The 19582-nt window shown below is 35.1% G+C and overlaps 1 protein-coding gene across 1 annotated transcript in view; it reads right to left on the bottom strand.

Moving 5' to 3' along the window:
• Positions 1-4445: 4445 nt before the first annotated feature.
• MMUT (methylmalonyl-CoA mutase) overlaps positions 4446-19582 on the bottom strand; it is a 34851-nt gene continuing 19714 nt past the window's right edge. The window contains exons 9-13 of the mRNA XM_053602342.1: positions 17481-17596; positions 15049-15180; positions 13134-13281; positions 9257-9424; positions 4446-5862 (exon numbers count right to left, since the gene is read on the bottom strand). Coding sequence (XP_053458317.1) covers positions 5734-5862; positions 9257-9424; positions 13134-13281; positions 15049-15180; positions 17481-17596 — 693 coding nt within the window. The 3' untranslated portion in view covers positions 4446-5733. The remainder of the gene's footprint in view (positions 5863-9256; positions 9425-13133; positions 13282-15048; positions 15181-17480; positions 17597-19582) is intronic.

Genomic DNA, 19582 nt, shown 5'->3' with positions numbered 1-19582 from the left:
ATTCGTAACAATTAGTATACAAGTATCTGTTCTAGTCCGTGCATTTACTTCTTTTGAGAATATACCTGTGAGTGGAATTTCTGGATCATGTCATAATTCTATGTTAATTTTTTTGAGGAATCATCATGTTTAATTTTTTAAAGAAAATCACTATATATCATTTTCCACCACAGCTGCATCATGTGTTCTTACCAGCAATGCACAAAGCTCCAATGTCTCCACTAATACTTGTTCAATGATTTTTTTCTTAATAATAGGCATCATAATGGGTGTGAAGTGGCATTTCATTGTGGTTTTTATCAGCATTTTCCTAATGACTAGTGATGTTGATCATTTTTTTTATGTGCTTATTGGTCATTTGTGTAACTGCTTTGAAAAAATGTCTGTTTAAGCCTTTTGCCCGTGTTTCAGTCAGGTTTTTTTTCTGTTGCCCTTGAATTATGAATTCTTTATGTATTCTAGATACCAATCAATCCCTTATGAGATATGTGATTTTCCAACATGTTACTGATTGTGTGGATTGTTTTTGCAAGGAAATTGTTAGTGTCTTTCAATGTAAAAAAGTTTTTAATTTTGATGAAGGCACAATTTATCTATTGTTCCCTTTGGTTGCCTGGGTTTTGGTATCATACCCAAGTAATCATTGCCAAATCTAACATTATGAAGCTTTTCTCCTATGTTTTCTTTTAAGAGTTTTATAGTTTTAGCTGTTTTTTTTTAATTTTTTATATTTTTATTTTATTGAATTAATTAATTAATTTATTTATTTTTGAGACAGAGTCTCACTTTGTTGCTTTTGGTAGAATGCTGTGGCATCACAGCTCACAGTAACCTCAAACACTTAGGCTCAATTGATTCTCTTGCCTCAGCCTCCGTAGTAGCTGGGACTATAGGCACAACTGCCACAACACCCGGCTCTGTTTTTTTTTTTGTTTTTTGTTTTTAAGAGATGAGCTCTCACTTTTATTCAGGCTGTTCTCAAACTCCTAAGCTCAAGCAATACACCCGCCTTGGTCTCCCAGAGTGCTAGCATTACAGATGTGAGCCACCAGTGCCACCCTAGCTGTTATTTTTAGATGTTTCATACAATCTTTTTTTTTTTTTTTTTTTTTTTTGTAGAGACGAGTCTGACTTTATTGCCCTCAGTAGAGTGCTGTGGCATCACACAGCTCACAGCAACCTCCAGCTCTTGGGCTTAGGCGATTCTCTTGCCTCAGCCTCCCAAGTAGCTGGGACTACAGGCGCCCGCCACAACGCCCGGCTATTTTTTTGTTGCAGTTTGGCCGGGGCTGGGTTTGAACCTACCATCCTCCATATGTGGGGCCGGCGCTCTACCCACTGAGCCACAGGTGCTTCCCTGTTTCATTCAATCTTTACATATGGTGCAAGGTAAGGAAGATAAGAGTCATCCGATTTCATTTTTTGGCATGTTGGCTATTCAGTTTTCCCTAACACTGTAACACTGATTTTTTTTTTTTTTTAAAGAGACAGGTCTCACTCTGTCATCCAGGCTGGAAGGCTGGAGTACAGTGGCACAATCATAGATGGCTGTGACCTTGAACACCTGGGCTGGGGTTATAGCCGTGTGCTTATGAACCACCAAAGCCTGCCCTAACAGCACCATTTGTGATTGCTTTAGTTGACTGCCTGTCAGCAGTTTCTGAGCCACATCACAGGAAATAAAAGAAAAGCAGAACACGATCTTCTCCCCAAACTGAAGAGACTGAGATCAGAGTTCAAGAGGCCCAAGTAGCCAGAGTCTGCAGCGTAGAATATCAGAGAGGGAGATGTTGCACAGGAAAAGAGACCTGGGAATTTTCAGTCTTTGGTTGAAGAATGTTCTTTGTGTGCATGTCGTAAAATCCCACAAGGACAGGGGAAAAAACACCAAATAGCAGCAGGCCAAACAATTAGGAGCATTTACACTGGGCTAGGAATGATTTACCTTCCCACCACTCAGAGAGAAGAGACCTCATACTATTATTGCATGACATTAAGCAAAATTCATAATTTTTGAAGCAAAATTAAGCAAAAGCAAAATTCTCAAGAGAATCACACCTAAAATGGTGCTAAATTAGCTCTAATGTAAAGGCTGTGCTCGACCCAGCCTATGAACACTTAAAAGCAAGGCTGGAAAGAATCAAACTGACCTGCAAGTACTTTAACTTTGTCCCAGAACAAAGTTCAATACTCTTCAAAGGAATGCAACAAAAAACAGCACTTAACATCATAAAACTTACATTAACTGTCATCCAATGAAAAATTATAAATGTACAAAGCAACACAGATCATAACTAGGAGGGAAAAAATCAGTAAGTGGATTTCTGTACCAAATGACAGAAATAATAGTTATTATGCAAAAACTTTGGACAGCTAATATAAATGTTACAAATATGTTCAAGGACATAGAAAACATGACAAATAAGGGAAATGGAAAGATACAAAAGAGACCCAGATAAAACTTCGAGAAATGAGAAACAGTGTCTGAATGAAAAATATGACACTATTGTTAGGAAAACAGCCTCCTCACTTTTAGTAAATGGAGTGTGATTCAGCATACTTGGATTATTTGACTAACACTCTGTTCTCTGAAGACTGTTAGAGACTCACCTTCTGGATTCTCCAGTCTAAAGTTTTCTCTTTCTGTATTTTATGCACTTTGTGTATATTTTTTTCAATTACAGTTTGCACAGGACTTTGAAAGAGAGTCTAAGGCTCAAGAAATGACCTTCCCTTCTTCAGATTAGTTTTTGACAAGAGTACAGGTAACTAGCATCTGGTACAACTTGTCTACTTGTAACATTGCTAGAAATACTCTGTTCACCCTCCCCATGGTTATGAGGCTCCACTTGTTCCCTGTAAGTCTACTTACTCCTGATCCATTTAGAAAGAAGAGTTCAACGCCTAGCTGTCTATGATCAGTTTTTAGAATAAAGAAGTGGTGCCTACTCTGTATTAACGACTGTTGTGATCATCTTGGAAAAACCTTATTTATTTATTCAGTTGATGTAAGTTCATTACTCATTCTTCAGATATGAACTTCTCAGCAGAAGTTCTGAGAACGATAATGTTTTTTAAAGACTAGGTTTGAGAAAGTACACCCCCAGATAACTTTGGCACAAGTGTTTGAATCAATACAAAAGTGATTCTTCAAATTTTCTGTCAACGATTGCATATGTACTCTAAATTTTGGAGCTTTCCACTGAATCATGGATAGTAAATAGGGTAGGTATGACTCCCACCAATGTGCCTTTCTTCAGATATGAATATGAAAACAGCTGAGCCGGCAAAGACATGCTAAAAATACCACGTCTCTTTTGTTAAATATTCCTTTCTCTGCCTCAGCTGCCTGTCTATAGTGAGGAGATACAATAAGTTCATAGTGTGTCAATTTAGCTAGACTGAACCACAGTCTCCACAATTCTTTCTAGAGTATTTCCAGTTAGGGTAGGATAGAAAGAACAGAATAACCCCCCATGAGAATGGAAAGCAGACAACAATGTCAGCACTCACACAAACACCTTCTCCCAGTTAATCATTCAAACACTAATCTCTAGAGATGGTGCTGAGAAGGGATTTTGTAGATAGAATTAAAATCCATAATCAGGTGACTTTAATCAAAAGGAAGATTTTCCTGAGGGAGACACCAAAAGAGGGTGTGAAATTTTCCTGACCCCAGAGACTCTGAACTGCAGGTAAATCAACTATTCTCCCTTCAGCCTGTTATCTTCCTTTCAATTCCCTCTGAAGAAAACAAGCTTCAGCTTATGCCTGGAAGGTCCCAGCCTGCTCATCATCTTCGCTTTGTTTGCCCTGTGATTTCAGGAAGCTTAGCCAGCCTCTGTAATTGTAAACCTATTCCTGATAATAAATCACATATAGACACACCTTTCTTCTTAATTGAACCCTAATTGAAGCAAGAATTTAAGCGAATTTTATACCCCTTGGTGAGTAAGGGACGGCTTATCTGTACAAGACATAAATTCACTTTCTCTTCATACTTGATCACTGACCTGATCGTTTCCAAAAGTCTGCTTATTGATGCTCACAGAAGTTTTCATCCAAAATGAGGGTAGTAATAACAGTTACACATAAAGTAAAATTTCTTTTGGAATCTTTAGTAATATAAATAACACTAAAGTATTTTAAACTTTGATGTTTTCTGAATTTAGTAATAACAAGGAAATTTAATTCCTATACACTATACACTGAATATTCCAGGAAATAGGTTTTCAAACAGTGAGATTATTGGAGCCGGTACTTTTGTGTTCAGGGAAAAGTCCATAATGGATGTGAAATTTGGGAGCAGGAGGCTGTCATTCTTCTTTCCAAAAATGGCCTACTCAAAAAACACCAAATCTCAAGAACTGTAAATTTCTTAAGTTTATTTTACATGTGACCCAGCTCATAACTGAATACATCATAAAAAACAAATATTCATTAAATTAATATGCAATCTTTATTAGAAAATGGCAATAAAATGGCATAGTGTGTATATCACTGGACCTGAAGTACAATTGCTCATCTGTAAAATGGAAACCCTGGCCATTACTTAATAGTATTCTAACACATGATCATGTTCTAAATTTTAAGTATTTGTATTACAATGTAGCTTTCAAATTTTACAGCCATATATAAATCTTGCAACAACTTCCAAAAAATTGTTCTCTGATCTAAAAAAATAAAATAGATATTCATTACAAAACAATCACTGTTACACATTTTATATTTACTTAACGGATCATGTTAAGAAGAAAGGATAATTTCCCTTCTTTAAGGAGCAAATTGTTCAGCAAACAAAGTACAGGTGTTCTTTGTGCAATTTTTACTTTCATGAGCAAATCTATGCAAGGTAGCATCTTTCTGGATCTGGAAAGTTCAGTTCTTCTTATATCACCTGTGCATACTCATGACTAACATCATCATTTTGGACAAAGCATAATAACCACCTAAACACTTTAAGGGAATGTTCATCAACATCCACTCTCCTGGGTCTTGAGCCAAGCCTGGCAATAACAAACAAGGTCACGCTCAGGGAAAAAGCACAATCAGACATGAAGAAAGACGCTGCCAATTCCTCCCTACCCCCAGCTGCTGTGTTTGACTTAATACTCTCGTATAAGGTGATTTTGGTAGAAATGGCTGAGGACCACAACCATAATCTATTTCTCCACATGAATATCCACTACTATTTTTTCAAGACAAGTGTTTCATTTTATTAATATAGAGATTTTATTTTCTGGTATTAAAGTTAATGTAATGTTGAACTGAAGAATGGGACTAGTCATATGTTTTTAGGTAGAGTGTAATTCTTAAAATAAAAAGTAATTAGATTTATAAGAAATGTTTCTAATAAATGTTACATCATGATTTTTAAAAATAATACATTTGTCTAGAATTTCTGATAAAGTATTAATACAGAAGGTTTTTAGGAATTTTTAATTATTAAAGTGAAACTACACATCTACCTACACATATAACATGACAACATGCTTATAAGGTTTTTTTGTTTGTTTGTTTTTCAGTTTTTGGCTGGGGCTGTTTTTCAGTTTTTGGTTTGAACCTGCCAACTTCAGCATATGGACTGGCACCCTACTCCTTTGAGCCACAGGTGCCACTCTATAAGGTATTTTAACATAAAGCTTTCACAGGAAGTACATATCAGCTGTTGAAATTAAGTTGATCATAACTGAAAGAATTATATTAGAAAAAAACTAAAGTACAAACAGGACTTTATACAGATTGCTGTTTCTTTTCCAAACACTTTTCAATATCATCAAGCACTTCAACAGCAGCCTTTGGAATTCGCGTCCCAGGACCAAATACATTGGAAACACCAACTTCATATAGAAATTCATAATCCTGTTGAGAGAATTTTTTTTTAATTAATAAAAGAGATGCAATCCAATTTTAAGGGGAAAAAAGAACAATGAACTCTGTTCCTTTTTCTTTGTTCCCCAATGCCTAAAACCTTCTCAAACGGTATACTACTGGTGTTTGGAGCTAAAAAATTCTTCTTTGACTGGGACTGCTAATAATAGCAAATAGCCGCACCCTCCTACCCCGAGTCACTAAAAGAACCAAACATATTCTGTCTTTTATCCAAATGTCCTGGTACATTGTTTGTGGGGGGAAGTTGAACAGCCCAAAAAACTTCTGAGCCCTAAACCATAATTTTTCCTTCATCTAAATTTTCAACACATGCCATTATCTCTGTTAAATTTGGTATCATACTATAGATTTGAGTATACAAGACTATTTTCCTCCTAGCTATCTTGTGTGTAGCTAGTAAACGGTAGTATTTTAAATGTCCTCATGATGAAATTAGATATAAAGATAAGCTCATTTTTTAAATTTTCTGTTGCACTTGCTGTTTGTGAGTTTAATGGCAGTCAATATTTGAGTGAAAAGATTCCTAAGCACAAATACTGCTCCAGGCTTTCGGCTGCTTTAACATCAGAACATTTGTAGCTATAATATCAAGGTTAGGACAGATATGCTTTAAGACCCTGCTTCTTATCCACAAGGGTGATCACACATGGCAGGACAGTCTGATTTGTGTTTATTGTGTTTACTGTCCCTTCTACTGAATGTACGTCTACTCTCAAGTGATCATATTTGGATGATAAATTCTATGGTCACACTAATTATCATCCAACTACTTCTATTCTGTGTCTACTAAATCTCTGTAGTATTCTCATACTTGTATAATTTTGCAATGGAACTTAATACATTTTACCCAACTTGTCTTTCTAGTTGAGATCATATGCAATCATCTTTGTATCACCAGCACTTGACATATAAAGATGCTCAAAAGTGGTCATTGTTTTTGAGCAGGTGCTATAGATTTTAAGAGTTTATAAGAAAATGATGAATATTAAATAACAATCATCTCTCAATTGAGAAAGGTCAAAATAGATTATCATCTTTTCCTCCCCTAAAAATGCTGTGTAGCATTTGTCCTGACATCTGAGTTATGAATTTGGACTGGCAGACTCAACTGGAAGAAGAATGCAAAATGTTACAAATGTCAAAAAAGTGTTTAACTTATCTAAGTGTCACATAATCCTTGTAAAATATACCTTAGTGAGGAGGGAAAATGTTAGCAATAAGTGAATCTGAGAAAAGGTATACCAGTGTTATTTATACACAGTACTATTTTCATTTTTGCACTAGTTTGAAATAGCTTCCAAATAAAAAATTATTTTAAAATATCTTCCACTTAGCCAGGCCAGGCATGCTGGAAACAGGCATCTGGAGTCTGCTAAACTTGGCTAAAATAGTTGGAGGCCACTGCTGCTAAAAGGGTTAGAATATCATGATTATAGTAAATAGCTGGTGAGAATAGACCACACTTATTTAATCAGACTGCAGAAACTGTAAGCTCCACATCAGCAGAGACAATTATCTGCTTGATTAATCACTACTATTAGTGCCTTCTAATTTAAAACTGAGTGACTCTCAGTTGAGTAAAGGCATTCTATATATTCCAGCGGCTCTCAACCTGTGGGTCACAACCCCTTTGGGGGTCGAATGATCCTTTCACAGGGGTCTCCTAAGACCATCCTGCGTATCAGATATTTACATTACGATTCATAACAGTAGCAAAATTACAGTTATGAAGTAGCAACGAAATTAATTTTATGGTTGGGGGTCACCACAACGTAAGGAACTGTATTAAAGGGTTGCAGCATTAGGAAGGTTGAGAACCACTGAATTCAGTTCAATTGACAAGAAAAACAAAAGTACTGATTGCCATAATTATATTATATAAAGCACACTCATATTAACAAAGAGGTTCAACCGAAAATTGTCCTTAATTGTTAAATTCATGGGAAAAAGAGAATGGCAAATACCTACAGATTTCCTAAGTACTATCCAGGAGGTTAATACAACTTGCATGGAAATATATTTCTTGAAAATGTCAGCTCACTTACGTAACAGGCCTACATTTTTTCTCAACACATATTTTGATTCAAATATTTTCTGCTGCCTAATTATTTTGGCTCTTACATTTTAATATCAGGCATAGGTATTACAGACAACTGCAGTAAAGAATAACGGTCTTTTATTTTCCCAAATAATAAAACTGTATTTATGAAAACAATAGGTGAGTTTGTTAACAAAAGGAGTTTTGTGTTGGCTCTATCACATTAGACATATTATTTACCTTCTTTCTAATAGCACACGAGCCCCACATTACGACCAGTCTTACAACCTCATACCTACGCGTCTCCTCCTTTCATAAGTAGTGTATAAATTCACTATTCTATATTCTGAGTTGTAATGGAGGAAAAAAAACGTGGAACTAGAAACAAGGTACATTTCACTGATAGATTCCTGCTATAGTCATGGGGCCTTTGTAACAGCTATGACTCATTTACTTAAAGCAGCCTCATATACAGTCCTAATTCAATATATATTTTTTTCATTCTCAGTGAAAAAGAAAACCTTGATATAATTAAAAACTGGAAAAGAAACAGATTCTATTTACATCTTAACTAACTACTTTAGCTGATCAGAAATGTAATATTTAGATGTTTCTTTACCTCATTAATAAATTAACTGATATTATGGTTACCTAGAACCCATTTCTCGTTTTTGTTTAAGTATACACCTCTTCCCCACTCAGCTTATAATTTTCAGAACAAGCTGATTCCCTTTATGTCTGCATTAGGGTAAGTTTGGCGCAAGAAAATCATACCCCAATCAAATTAGTTTAAGTAATGAAGTAGTTTTATAGGACCATGTAACTGATATATCTCTAAGGGCAGCATTTAGGTACGGGAACATGGAGTAAATGAACAAGGTAGCTCATCCGAAACAGAAGCAAGCTAACTCTGCCCCCAGTACAAGGAGTCCTCACTATATCTCTGGCTAGGGTTTGATACAATCCCTGTGTGTTTACCATGGTTTCTATTCAAGGTATAAAGTTTTATTATTTTTAGCTTGTTTTTTCTCCATCATTGTATTGAATATGAAGAAGGTAGATATCTATCATAGGTTACTGGTTTGCAAGGAGACAGATCTCTCCTACAAGCTTTGTAGACTGTTAAGTTAAATCATACACAGTGAATTACAACATAGCTCACACAGAAGGAAACACTGCCTACTTCCGGACTTTGTAGAATTCACTTAGTTAAATCACCAGAGAATAATAGGGCCCTAAATATAAAACAAATTTATTTTTAGAACTACAGATAAACTATCCTTACTCAGGAAAAATTACTAGAACAACATAAGATATGGAAAATACCTGTGGTGGTATCACCCCTCCACACATGACAAGAATATCTGGCCGTCCAAGGGTGCTCAGTTCTTTGATGAGTTCGGGAACGAGGGTTTTATGGCCAGCAGCGAGTGTGCTCACACCCACCACATGCACATCTGCGTCCACAGCCTGCTGGGCCACTTCACGAGGTGTCTACATAGTCAGAAAGTCATGAGACAAATCATTGTTTATTCCCAGGCCATCACTAAAAAGAAACATTATTTCACAAGTGTACACTACTTAAATCAACATTCTAAAATTTTCAGTAAAAATCTTCACTTGATTATCATTCCATATTTCATCATTCTTAAGTTATAAATACCACCCATACTACTGATACGATGACATCAATGCTGCATTTATTTCTGGAACTAGAATTCATCAATGAGATTTAAATTTCACACATTTATATCTACCAACACATAGATGTTGAAAGTATCTCCAAAAATTCCAGCTGATTTTTTTTTTTTTCTTGAGACAGAGGCTTACTTTGTCTTAAGACTGAGGCCATAGCTCACAGGGATAGGCCAGAGTGCCACAGCATCAGACTTACGGCAACCTCAAACTCTTGGGTTCAAACAGTCCTCCTGCCTCAGCCTCCCAAATAGTTCAGTCTACAGGTGGCCACATGATGCCCATCTAATTTTTTTTTTTTTTTTAGTAGAGAAGGGTCTTGCTCCTGAGCTTAAGCAATCATCCCACCTTGGCCTACCAGTGCTAGGATTACAGGTGTAAGCCCGGCCTGTAGGGTTCATTGAGGGCACAAAGAATTAGGTTACACTGATTGCATTTGTTAAGTAAAGTCTCTCTTATAGTTAATTCTTTATAGCTCTACATCCCCTACAGCCTCCAGAGGAACATCTAAAAATTCAAAAGGGGGAAACTCCTGTGAGGGATTCTCCAAAGACTCGGCCTCTTCGGGTTAACTTCTTTTCCTAAAGCCTTGTGTCCAACTGAGGCCTTTCTCCTACGCTGCAGACACGCATGTCTAACTTACATGGCCATTCTTCATCTGAATGTTCCACAAGCACTAGGTATTTACTATGGCCAAAATCTAACTTGGCTCCTGTATTAGTTTCCTAGGACTACAGTAAGAAATTACCATAGACTGGGCAGCTTTAAATAACAAAAAGTTATTTTCAAATAGTTCTAGCAGCCAGAATCAATGTGTCCACAAGGTCATACTTTCAAAGGCTCTAGGTAAGGATAATTCCTTGCCTCTTCCTAGCTTCTGCTGGCTGCCAGTAATCCCTGGCATTCTTTGGTTTGTGGCTGCATCACTCCAACCTCTGTTTCTGGTGTCCCCTGGCCATCTTCCCTTCGTTCCTCTGTGCATCTGTCTTTTCTGCTTCTTATAAGGGTAAGATTCATAGGGATTTAGGTATCTTAAGTAAATAACATCTTCAAAGACCCTATAATGTCACATTCAGAGACTCCAGGTAGACATAAATTTTAGGAGGACCAGTATGTGATATTCTCCAACAAATCTATCTTTACTTCCTCAAGTATTATCTTGGTAAATGGCACCAGTGTACACACCATTACTCCATAGTGAAGTCCATATTCAGACCACCAAATGGTAAAGGTTATTTACTACATAATCTTTAATTCTTTGCCCCCAGTATCACCTAAGCATCATTCTCTGGTCTTTTCAGTGCCCTAGAGCTCTCACCCCTATATAGGATCCCCTTCTCTCTGCCTCTGGTTTCATTTTCCCTATGAAAGAGAAAGAGGTCAGCCTATTTTTTCATGTGTTCTCTCTACCATGGCACCATGATTCTAGCAGCCGTGTGTCCTTTCATGACTGATTTTTAATCAGGTGACCCTCTTCAAGTGTTATCTTGGTAAATGACAAATAACTCCCTCACCACCAAATAAAAGCAAGCACGCATACAACATACATACACACATGCACACACACAAATTATAAATTTTCCTGATACAAGAGATGTACAGCAGATAATTAAAATACTTAATACTTATTGTAAATGACAAATAGCCAATTGATTTTGACAGAATGCTTTCATTAAATTTTGCCACATTTTGCAGCAATCAACCATGATTTGACAAAATCACACTATAGAGAAATGCTTAACGATGATCTGAATCAGCAAAGATGTTGGTCATTCATTGATGAATAAGTATAGTTCTGAAATGAATTGACTGATATTTTTGTTTACATTAAAGAGAAAGATGAAAATTAATAGATGTAATCAGAACTTCACTTGTTCATAAATGATGTAACTTGTGTCCTAAATCATATAACATTTTTTGAATACTGGAACATTATTTCCTTGAATTTTGAGGTCTTTCCCAATGTAATAGCTATAGATACACTAAACTTTTCAATTTTAATTTACATTATTTACATTTTCATTATAACATTTATACATCTAGATCAGCGGTTCTCAACTTGGGGATCGTGACCCCTTTGTAACAATGAAAATACATCCTGCATATCAGACATTTACATTATGATTCATAACAGTAGCAAAATTACAGTTATGAAGTAGCAATGAAAATAATTTTATGGTTGGGGGTCACCACAACATGAGGAACTGTATTAAAGGGTCGTGGCATTAGGAAGGTTGAAAACCACTGATCTAGATAATTTAGAAAATAATAACTTAATCCCTAATTTTTAGTGTTTGCTCATTTCTATGTTGTGAATACTCCAACCATAGCCGATTTTGCTCTACAATGAGATATTACCATACACAAAGCAAGAAAAAAAAGTGCAAAAGGCACAGAATTACATAGTATCTTCAGCATATAAATAAAATAAAGTAACCACAAGAGCATACAGAGTAATAAAATATAGTAAGATAAATAGGAAGTGGTGAGTTTTAAGTGCTTATTATCTTCACTTTTAAGATAATTTATTCAGCAATGTTAATGGCATTGTGAAATAACTGGCTTTGAAATTCTTAGAAATTTAATTCTTAGATTCCTCTCTATTCCTTGCTGAGTCTATTAATCCTGCCTTTATAACTGTAAATAGCCCCTTCATTAAATTATCTTCAAAATCTAACTAGATTTGGTTTTTTTGACCTTACTTGTTTTTCTTTGTTTGTCCTACCCAGACTCCTTGCATCTAATCACAGCTCCTCCTAATCTACTTCAGAAAGTGATTTTGCTAGAAAGTGAAAGGCACAGACAGCTCAAAAGTTCCTAGGACACTTGAAACAAGTGAAGAGCCCTCCTTGTCCATATCTTAATTATAGTAATTATTGCACACTGTTATAATTACTAGTAAGCAAATCTGTTTCTGTCTCTCTTACTAAACTCAGAGCCTAGGACCTGGATCAATAAATATGTAATAGATAAAGCTTTTAATAGAAAATGTATTACAATGTACTTTTTAGCCAGATTTGATTGTAGTAGAATAAGTAACGTCAGCTTCATTTACCTCCAACAAATTATTTTCCTGTCAATATTTAATAACAGAATACTAGAGAATTTAAAAAGAGAAAACAGACTTATGAATGTAGTTAACTCTGATGTCTAATGTGTGATTTTCTTTTCAAAACAATTTCCATAAATCCCATGTGGGCTATCTTTCCCACAAAATATTAGTCAAATCTCAATGCAGTGAACAAGAAGAGCTTTGAAAGTAATCTTCACAGTGGCCTAATAAAAAGTTTCAGTTCTAAACTGACATTTACTCTTACAAAGCTTGAAATATGAATTATATTTTATATGTGTTTTATTTTTATTTCTGTTATAATTAATTGGAATGCATGCATTCAAAATAGAGAATTTTTTAAACATGTTCTTCCTTTATAAATCTTAAAACATGGTGTTATCACCATTTTACTGCTTTTTCTAAATGTAAGTGAAAAATAATACCTGAATGTAATACCTGAAAAAGAGGGCCTATGTCCACATCAAAACCAAGATCAGCAAATCCTGTTGCGATAACTTTTGCTCCTCTGTCATGGCCATCTTGTCCCATTTTTGCTACAAGGAGACGAGGTCTGCGACCTTCACGATCCATGAATTTATGAACCCTAAGAAACATTTTAAAATTCAACAGTAGTTAAATATTAATTGTTCAAAGGCAGAATGTAAAAACTATAACTCAGTCACACAAATATTGTAAGTTTATTTAAAAATACTTGATGTGTTTATTTACATTTTAGTAATATGTGTAATTTACATTGGGACCACCATTAAAACCTGATATGTTTACCACCTCCCCTTTAGAGGAAAGCTGGAAAGACGGCACAGCCTATAAGCATATAACACTGAAAACATCACAGTGAAGTAAGATGAAAAAATGACAACTTGCAACCTTCCTAAGCCAGCCTACAGAATACAATATGCAGAAACACTTAAATATAAATTAAAAGTGCTTTCAGAGTCATTGACACTTGTATGTGACCAACTAGCTGCTGTGAATTGTCCATATCTCACCTACCCCCTTCACAAGGGGTTCAAGTGTCAACTCCCCGAGCCCATGACAGTATGGTTTCTTGTAATGATGTATAATTAAAATGTTTGCTTGCTGGGCGGCGCCTGTGGCTCAGTTGGTAGGGCGCCGGCCCCATATACCAAGGGTGGCGGGTTCAAACCCAGCCCCGGCCAAACTGCAACAACAAAAAAAAAAAAATAGCCGGGCGTTGTGGCGGGCGCCTGTAGTCCCAGCTACTCGGGAGGCTGAGGCAAGAGAATCGCCTAAGCCCAGGAGTTGGAGGTTGCTGTGAGCTGTGTGAGGCCACGGCACTCTACCGAGGGCCATAAAGTGAGACTCTGTCTCTACAAAAAAAAAAAAAAAAAATGTTTGCTTGCTTAAATTGACAAATTTTCATCCAATAAGGAAGAGCACTTATTTTTGTTGAAGATTCCATTTTCATGACTTTCATATTGGTTATTTTAATATGTGCCTCATTTATATGTACTAACATAATTTTTTTTTTTTTTTTTTTTTTTATTGTTGGGGATTTATTGAGGGTACAATAAGCCAGGTTACACTGTTTCAGGATAGAACTTTCTCTAACATAAAATTTTTAATGGGAAGTTTGTTATAAAAGTTGAGAAGATCAATCACCAAAAAGCAGCTTTTGCACAATGGAAACCCGATCGCATTAATCTATATTCCAATTCTTGCTATGGAAGTTTTATTTATTATTAGTTCCATAAAGAGTAATTTTAATTTATGAACAGATACCAACTAAATGTTTGCCTTCAATCAGGAAAATTAAGATTTTATAATTTAAGTAACATAAACAAATTTAAGAGAATATGAAAGTCTACCATAGTAAGCTGACTGAAATCTAAATACCTGGAAGATATGGAGCAATTTCATTGTTAAATATTGGTGTGGAATAAGAAACTACGAAAGGGGACTATGGTAAAAGTTCAAAATATTAATTTTATGAAAACTAATATTTGTTTTAATACTGAATTCAACATTTATTAATCAGTAAATATATACATCATCAGTTGAATGATATATATAATACACTATTTGATAAATTATATATACAGGGTATCCATAAAGTTCATGTGCAATTTTAAATTGCACACTATTTTAAATTACACATAAACTTTATGGCCACCCTGTATTTGTGGGTTAAATGTCATATATTATATATAATATAAATAATAATAAAAATTTAATTTACTATTTATTAGTTTTATTAGAACTACAGACTAACAGGAAAGCCAATTCAAATATCTTCTAAATTGTATGTGAGAAAATTAAGCTTCAGAAAATTCAAGGGGATTGTGTTAACAGAAAAGATGAAACTCTTGCTTAAGGAATCTCGCATTACCTCTTAATAGCAGATGTTATCTCTCCACTTTCTCCAAATTCCTGGCGATAAGCTCCACTCACCATACGATCGTTTGCTTTATGTTCGCCAAAGACCTTTTTCAGGGCATCTGTGATTTCTCCCACTGTACATCTGAAATATTGAATGGTGGTTCCATTAACTCCACTATTTTGAATAAAGATAGTTGTTTACTTTCATATTCAATACAATTGGGGTATTTTATTACCTAAGTAAAAAATAGGCTGTCAAAAATTTAAAGAAGAATGTCTTTTTAGGTTATGAAAGCATCTTTCCTGAGAAAACTTACCAAAAAAGTGATTCTGGATGCCGTCATGCATCTTAATCTCTTTTTAACATTTGTCAACCAAAAAGGACTAAATCATGTAAAAACTATAATTACACAAGTATCTTAAGTAGCTTTAACATGGCTACATATAGCAATTCAAATGAATATAGAGCAAGACTATCACCGATACTAATATTATTGATAAGGCCGCCTTTTAGCACATTCCATCCACTTGTTCATTAATTCACTTAACATTATCTGTGTGCCTAGTTTGTACCAGGTAGGTCCTAGAAATATAGCAATAAATGAGATAAAGAAAAAGTGCTTGATTTTATAGAACTTATCACCTAATCAGGGGATACAGACACTATACAAGCGAATAAATCAGTAAGATAATTTCATATGGAAATAAATATGATAAAGACACAAAAGCAGTAGAAGGTGGAATGGGGTAGCTGATAGAGCTATGTCAAAGCTATTGAGGATGTAAAGACATGATTTTGAACTAAGATATAAATGATGAGAAGGAAGAACCCAAGGGAATATAAAGGAAAAAGTGTTTGAAAAAGGAAATGCTAAATGCAAAGGCTCCGAGATGTAGGAAAAAATGTAGAATGTTTTGCATTCTAAAATAAAAGAATGGCCCTGGGGGCACAGCATAGTGAGGAAAGTAGAATCAGATGAGGTCACAGAATCAGGCAAGAGTTACATCTATCACATCTTGCAAGCCATGATAAGATTAAGTTTTTAATCTAAATTTAAGATTAAGTTTTAATGGGACATTTTATTCAGAGAAGCCATCTAATTTATTTTATGAAATTAAAACTGGGCCAAAAAAAAAACTCCACATACTATTTACTCTATGCCTAAATCACTTAAAACAACATTGTTAAAAAGTTCATTATGTTAAGCAACAAATACTTAAAAGCAAAAATAATTCATTTAGTGACACTACCATATATTGAAAATTTTCCATATCTCACTGACTTTCAGCATGCCCTGTGTTGCAAAGCATTGACTGCCACTTGTTCTAAACTATCTTTTGAAAGATGTACCAGATATAGCGTGGGATTAACTCCTGTTTTCTATTCAACCTGCTCTTGCATGCGTATGGCAAAGATTAGGGGACAAAGGAGCATGTTAAGGTTTACAAAAGCAAAAAGTTCTAAGAAGGAAAACATGATCAATAAAGTTAAACACTGTACAGAAGTTAAGACAAGGACTAAAAGATTAGTAAAGCATCACAAGAATGGAGAAGCATGAATCCTATGTACTCAATTTTGATATGAGGACAATTAATGACAATTATGGTTATGGGGGGGAACAGAAAGAGGGAAGGAGGGAGGTGGGTGGGGCCTTGGTGTGTGTCACACTTTATGGGGGCAAGACATGATTGCAAGAGGGACTTTACCTAACGATTGCAATCAGTGTAACCTGGCTTATTGTACCCTCAATGAATCCCCAACAATAAAAAAAAAAAAAAAAAAAAAAGATTTCCACAATATTGGACAAAAAGAAGGTCACTGGTGAACCAAGTAAAACCAGTCATGTTACAGCAGAAAATCAAATACAATGTGCCAACATGTCAACAGAAATTACAAGACTGAGAACAATTAAAAATTGTTTAACTCTTAAAGGAATACATAGTTCTAACAACACGGGGAAAAAGACCAGCGTGGGGGTATGGGGAAGTTGGTTGCTCTTCTGGTTGCTTCACAGTTAAAAATAATTCAAAAATAATATCACATCATAAGTTTTTCCTATCAATTCTCACATTAATGTCCCCCACGCAAAAACCATTTTAACTGGTAAAGTATTAATATGCTGGGCATAGGTCTGATGATACACAGCATACCTGAAAGTGCATAAATTTTAACCTACAAATCAGCAAAATAGATTCATTACAAACAGCTTTAAATGTCTGGAGTCACAGTGACATACACAAGCATTAATATGTTTCATTCAAAATATATGAATCTTTTAAATACAGAGATTTTTTAAAAGATAATTAAATGTATTATGGTCACCATTATTTTCTTTTGGGCTCGCATAGTTTATAGGATCAACCTTTTATTTAAGTATATTCTGAAAAGCTAAACTGATCAACATTTAGTCCTTGGCAATCTCCAAACTTACACATCCTTACCTCGCACGAGCTGCATCCACAGCCAGAGCCAGAATATTTCCATCTCCACTGGCAGCACATTCAGTCAGTGCAGCAAGACACCGTTCTGCCAACACTTCATCCCTGCTGGATTTGATCTAAGGGAAAAGGTTGAGGAAAGGAATAATTTATGCCAACAGGAAATAAAACAGAAATCAAGAGCTTAGACTCTGATAGGTACCATATGGAAACTGTTCCATAATCACGTCTTCAAAATAAGAGGGTTGCCCTTTTTGCCATGATAAGTGGGCCTGATCACTGTCTACGACAAACATAACTTGCTCTGTAAACCCATCTTTCTCTTTGCTTCATGCTTGCCTTGCAAAAAAAACAAAAAAGAAATAATAATAATAATAGGGATAAAATGTAAAATGAAGAGAATAATACATAACTTAGGAATTTCATTCATTCAATTCATTCATTCACTCAAGATTTCCTGAAATAACAATAAACTCAGTGTACAACCCTGACAAGCAAGAAACAAGCAGGGCGATAACTGTGGTGACCTCCCCAAGCAGCACACACTGCTCAGGCTTTTTTAAAGCTGGAAGGCATCGAAACACAAGGGTGTTTGACATGAAGTATTTTGAAGGACCATTAAAGGGAAAAAATAAGGAAAAAAAAAGATCAAAACTTGGAAAATATTTTGGTTACATTTTAAGTTTTCTTTACCTAAATACACACACACATACACACATAGGTAATAATATGTATGTATATTGTATGTATGTATGTACATATATACGTATGTATGTATATTGATGCTGTTTGTATTTAAAAATAATCCTACGAGAATGAAAGACTGAAGGTGAGACTAAAAGACACTGAAAGCATGCCAAAAACTTTTCCCCTAGGTCCTAACTCTACTCCACTCTGCCAACAGTGTGCCAAACTAAGTTATCTCAATCCACTTTTTATACAAGTTGTACCATCTGTAAGAGTCTAAAATATGACACTGCTCAAGTATCTATAAGCAGAGTTGGGACAGAAAATTCACATAGTTGTCCCTCAGTATCCATTATGAAATTGGTCCCCTCACAGATACCAAAATGCTCAAGGCCCTTATAGAAAACAGCATATGAGTACTTGTATATAACCTATGCACATCCTCCCAAATACTTTAAATCATCCTAGATTTAAATACCAAATAGATTTATAATACGTAATAGAATTTAATACCTAATAGAATGTAAATATTTGTTATACTGTATTGTTCAAGAAATAATAATAAGAAAATAAGTCTGTAAATGTTTAATACAGAAGCAATAATTCATTTTTTTCCCAAATATTTTCAATCATGGTTGGTTAAATCTACTGACCTAGAACTCACAAATACAGGGGCCAACTATATCACAGCAAGAACAACCTACCTCCAAATTCTCTGTGAAAATGCCCATTTTTCTTTACCTTAGACAGTTGTCTACATTTCTTTGTGATCTTAATTTCTAATCTAAGGGGAGACAATGCAACATATTGTGGTGGTATTTCTTAAATTGTAACTCGTAATCCAGTAGTGGGTGGTGAGGTAGAATTAGTGGATTATAATAAGCACTTTTAAAAAATTGAAATAGGAAAGTGCACTGCATACTGTTTATATAAGTAGCTCTGTGAAATTTTTATTTCAGTTATGTGTTCTTGTGTATGTGTTCAGGTAGGCATGTAGGTAAAATGCATTTCTGACTGTAAGTCATGGTCAAAAAAGTTGGAAAGACACTAGTATGGAGTTAAGAGCCTGGGCACAGGAGTCATACTTGAGTTCAAGTTCCAGTTTCACATTTGCTAGTTGAGTGGGCATAAGAACATTATTGAACATCTCTTCATATTAATCTTCTGTCAGATGGGATAGATAAAAAGAAAATGGTTCTTACAAGGATTAAATGAGAAAATGTAACTAATGTAATTCCTGGCACAGTACTGGTAATCAATAAATAATTTTATAAAAGTAACAGTATAAACAAGAATGCAGAGAGTTATGGTTTCTGAAAACAAGAGCTTCTGCAAATATGATTATACTGACAGCCAGAATAATACCTATATGGCTTAACAATTCAATTCCTAACATATATGTTCAGCAATTATGTTTT

This window comes from Nycticebus coucang, chromosome 9, assembly GCF_027406575.1.
Source record: "Nycticebus coucang isolate mNycCou1 chromosome 9, mNycCou1.pri, whole genome shotgun sequence".
Classification (NCBI taxonomy): Eukaryota; Metazoa; Chordata; class Mammalia; order Primates; family Lorisidae; genus Nycticebus; species Nycticebus coucang.
Note: the sequence above shows the minus strand (reverse complement) of the source record. Positions and strands in the feature narration are given on the sequence as shown.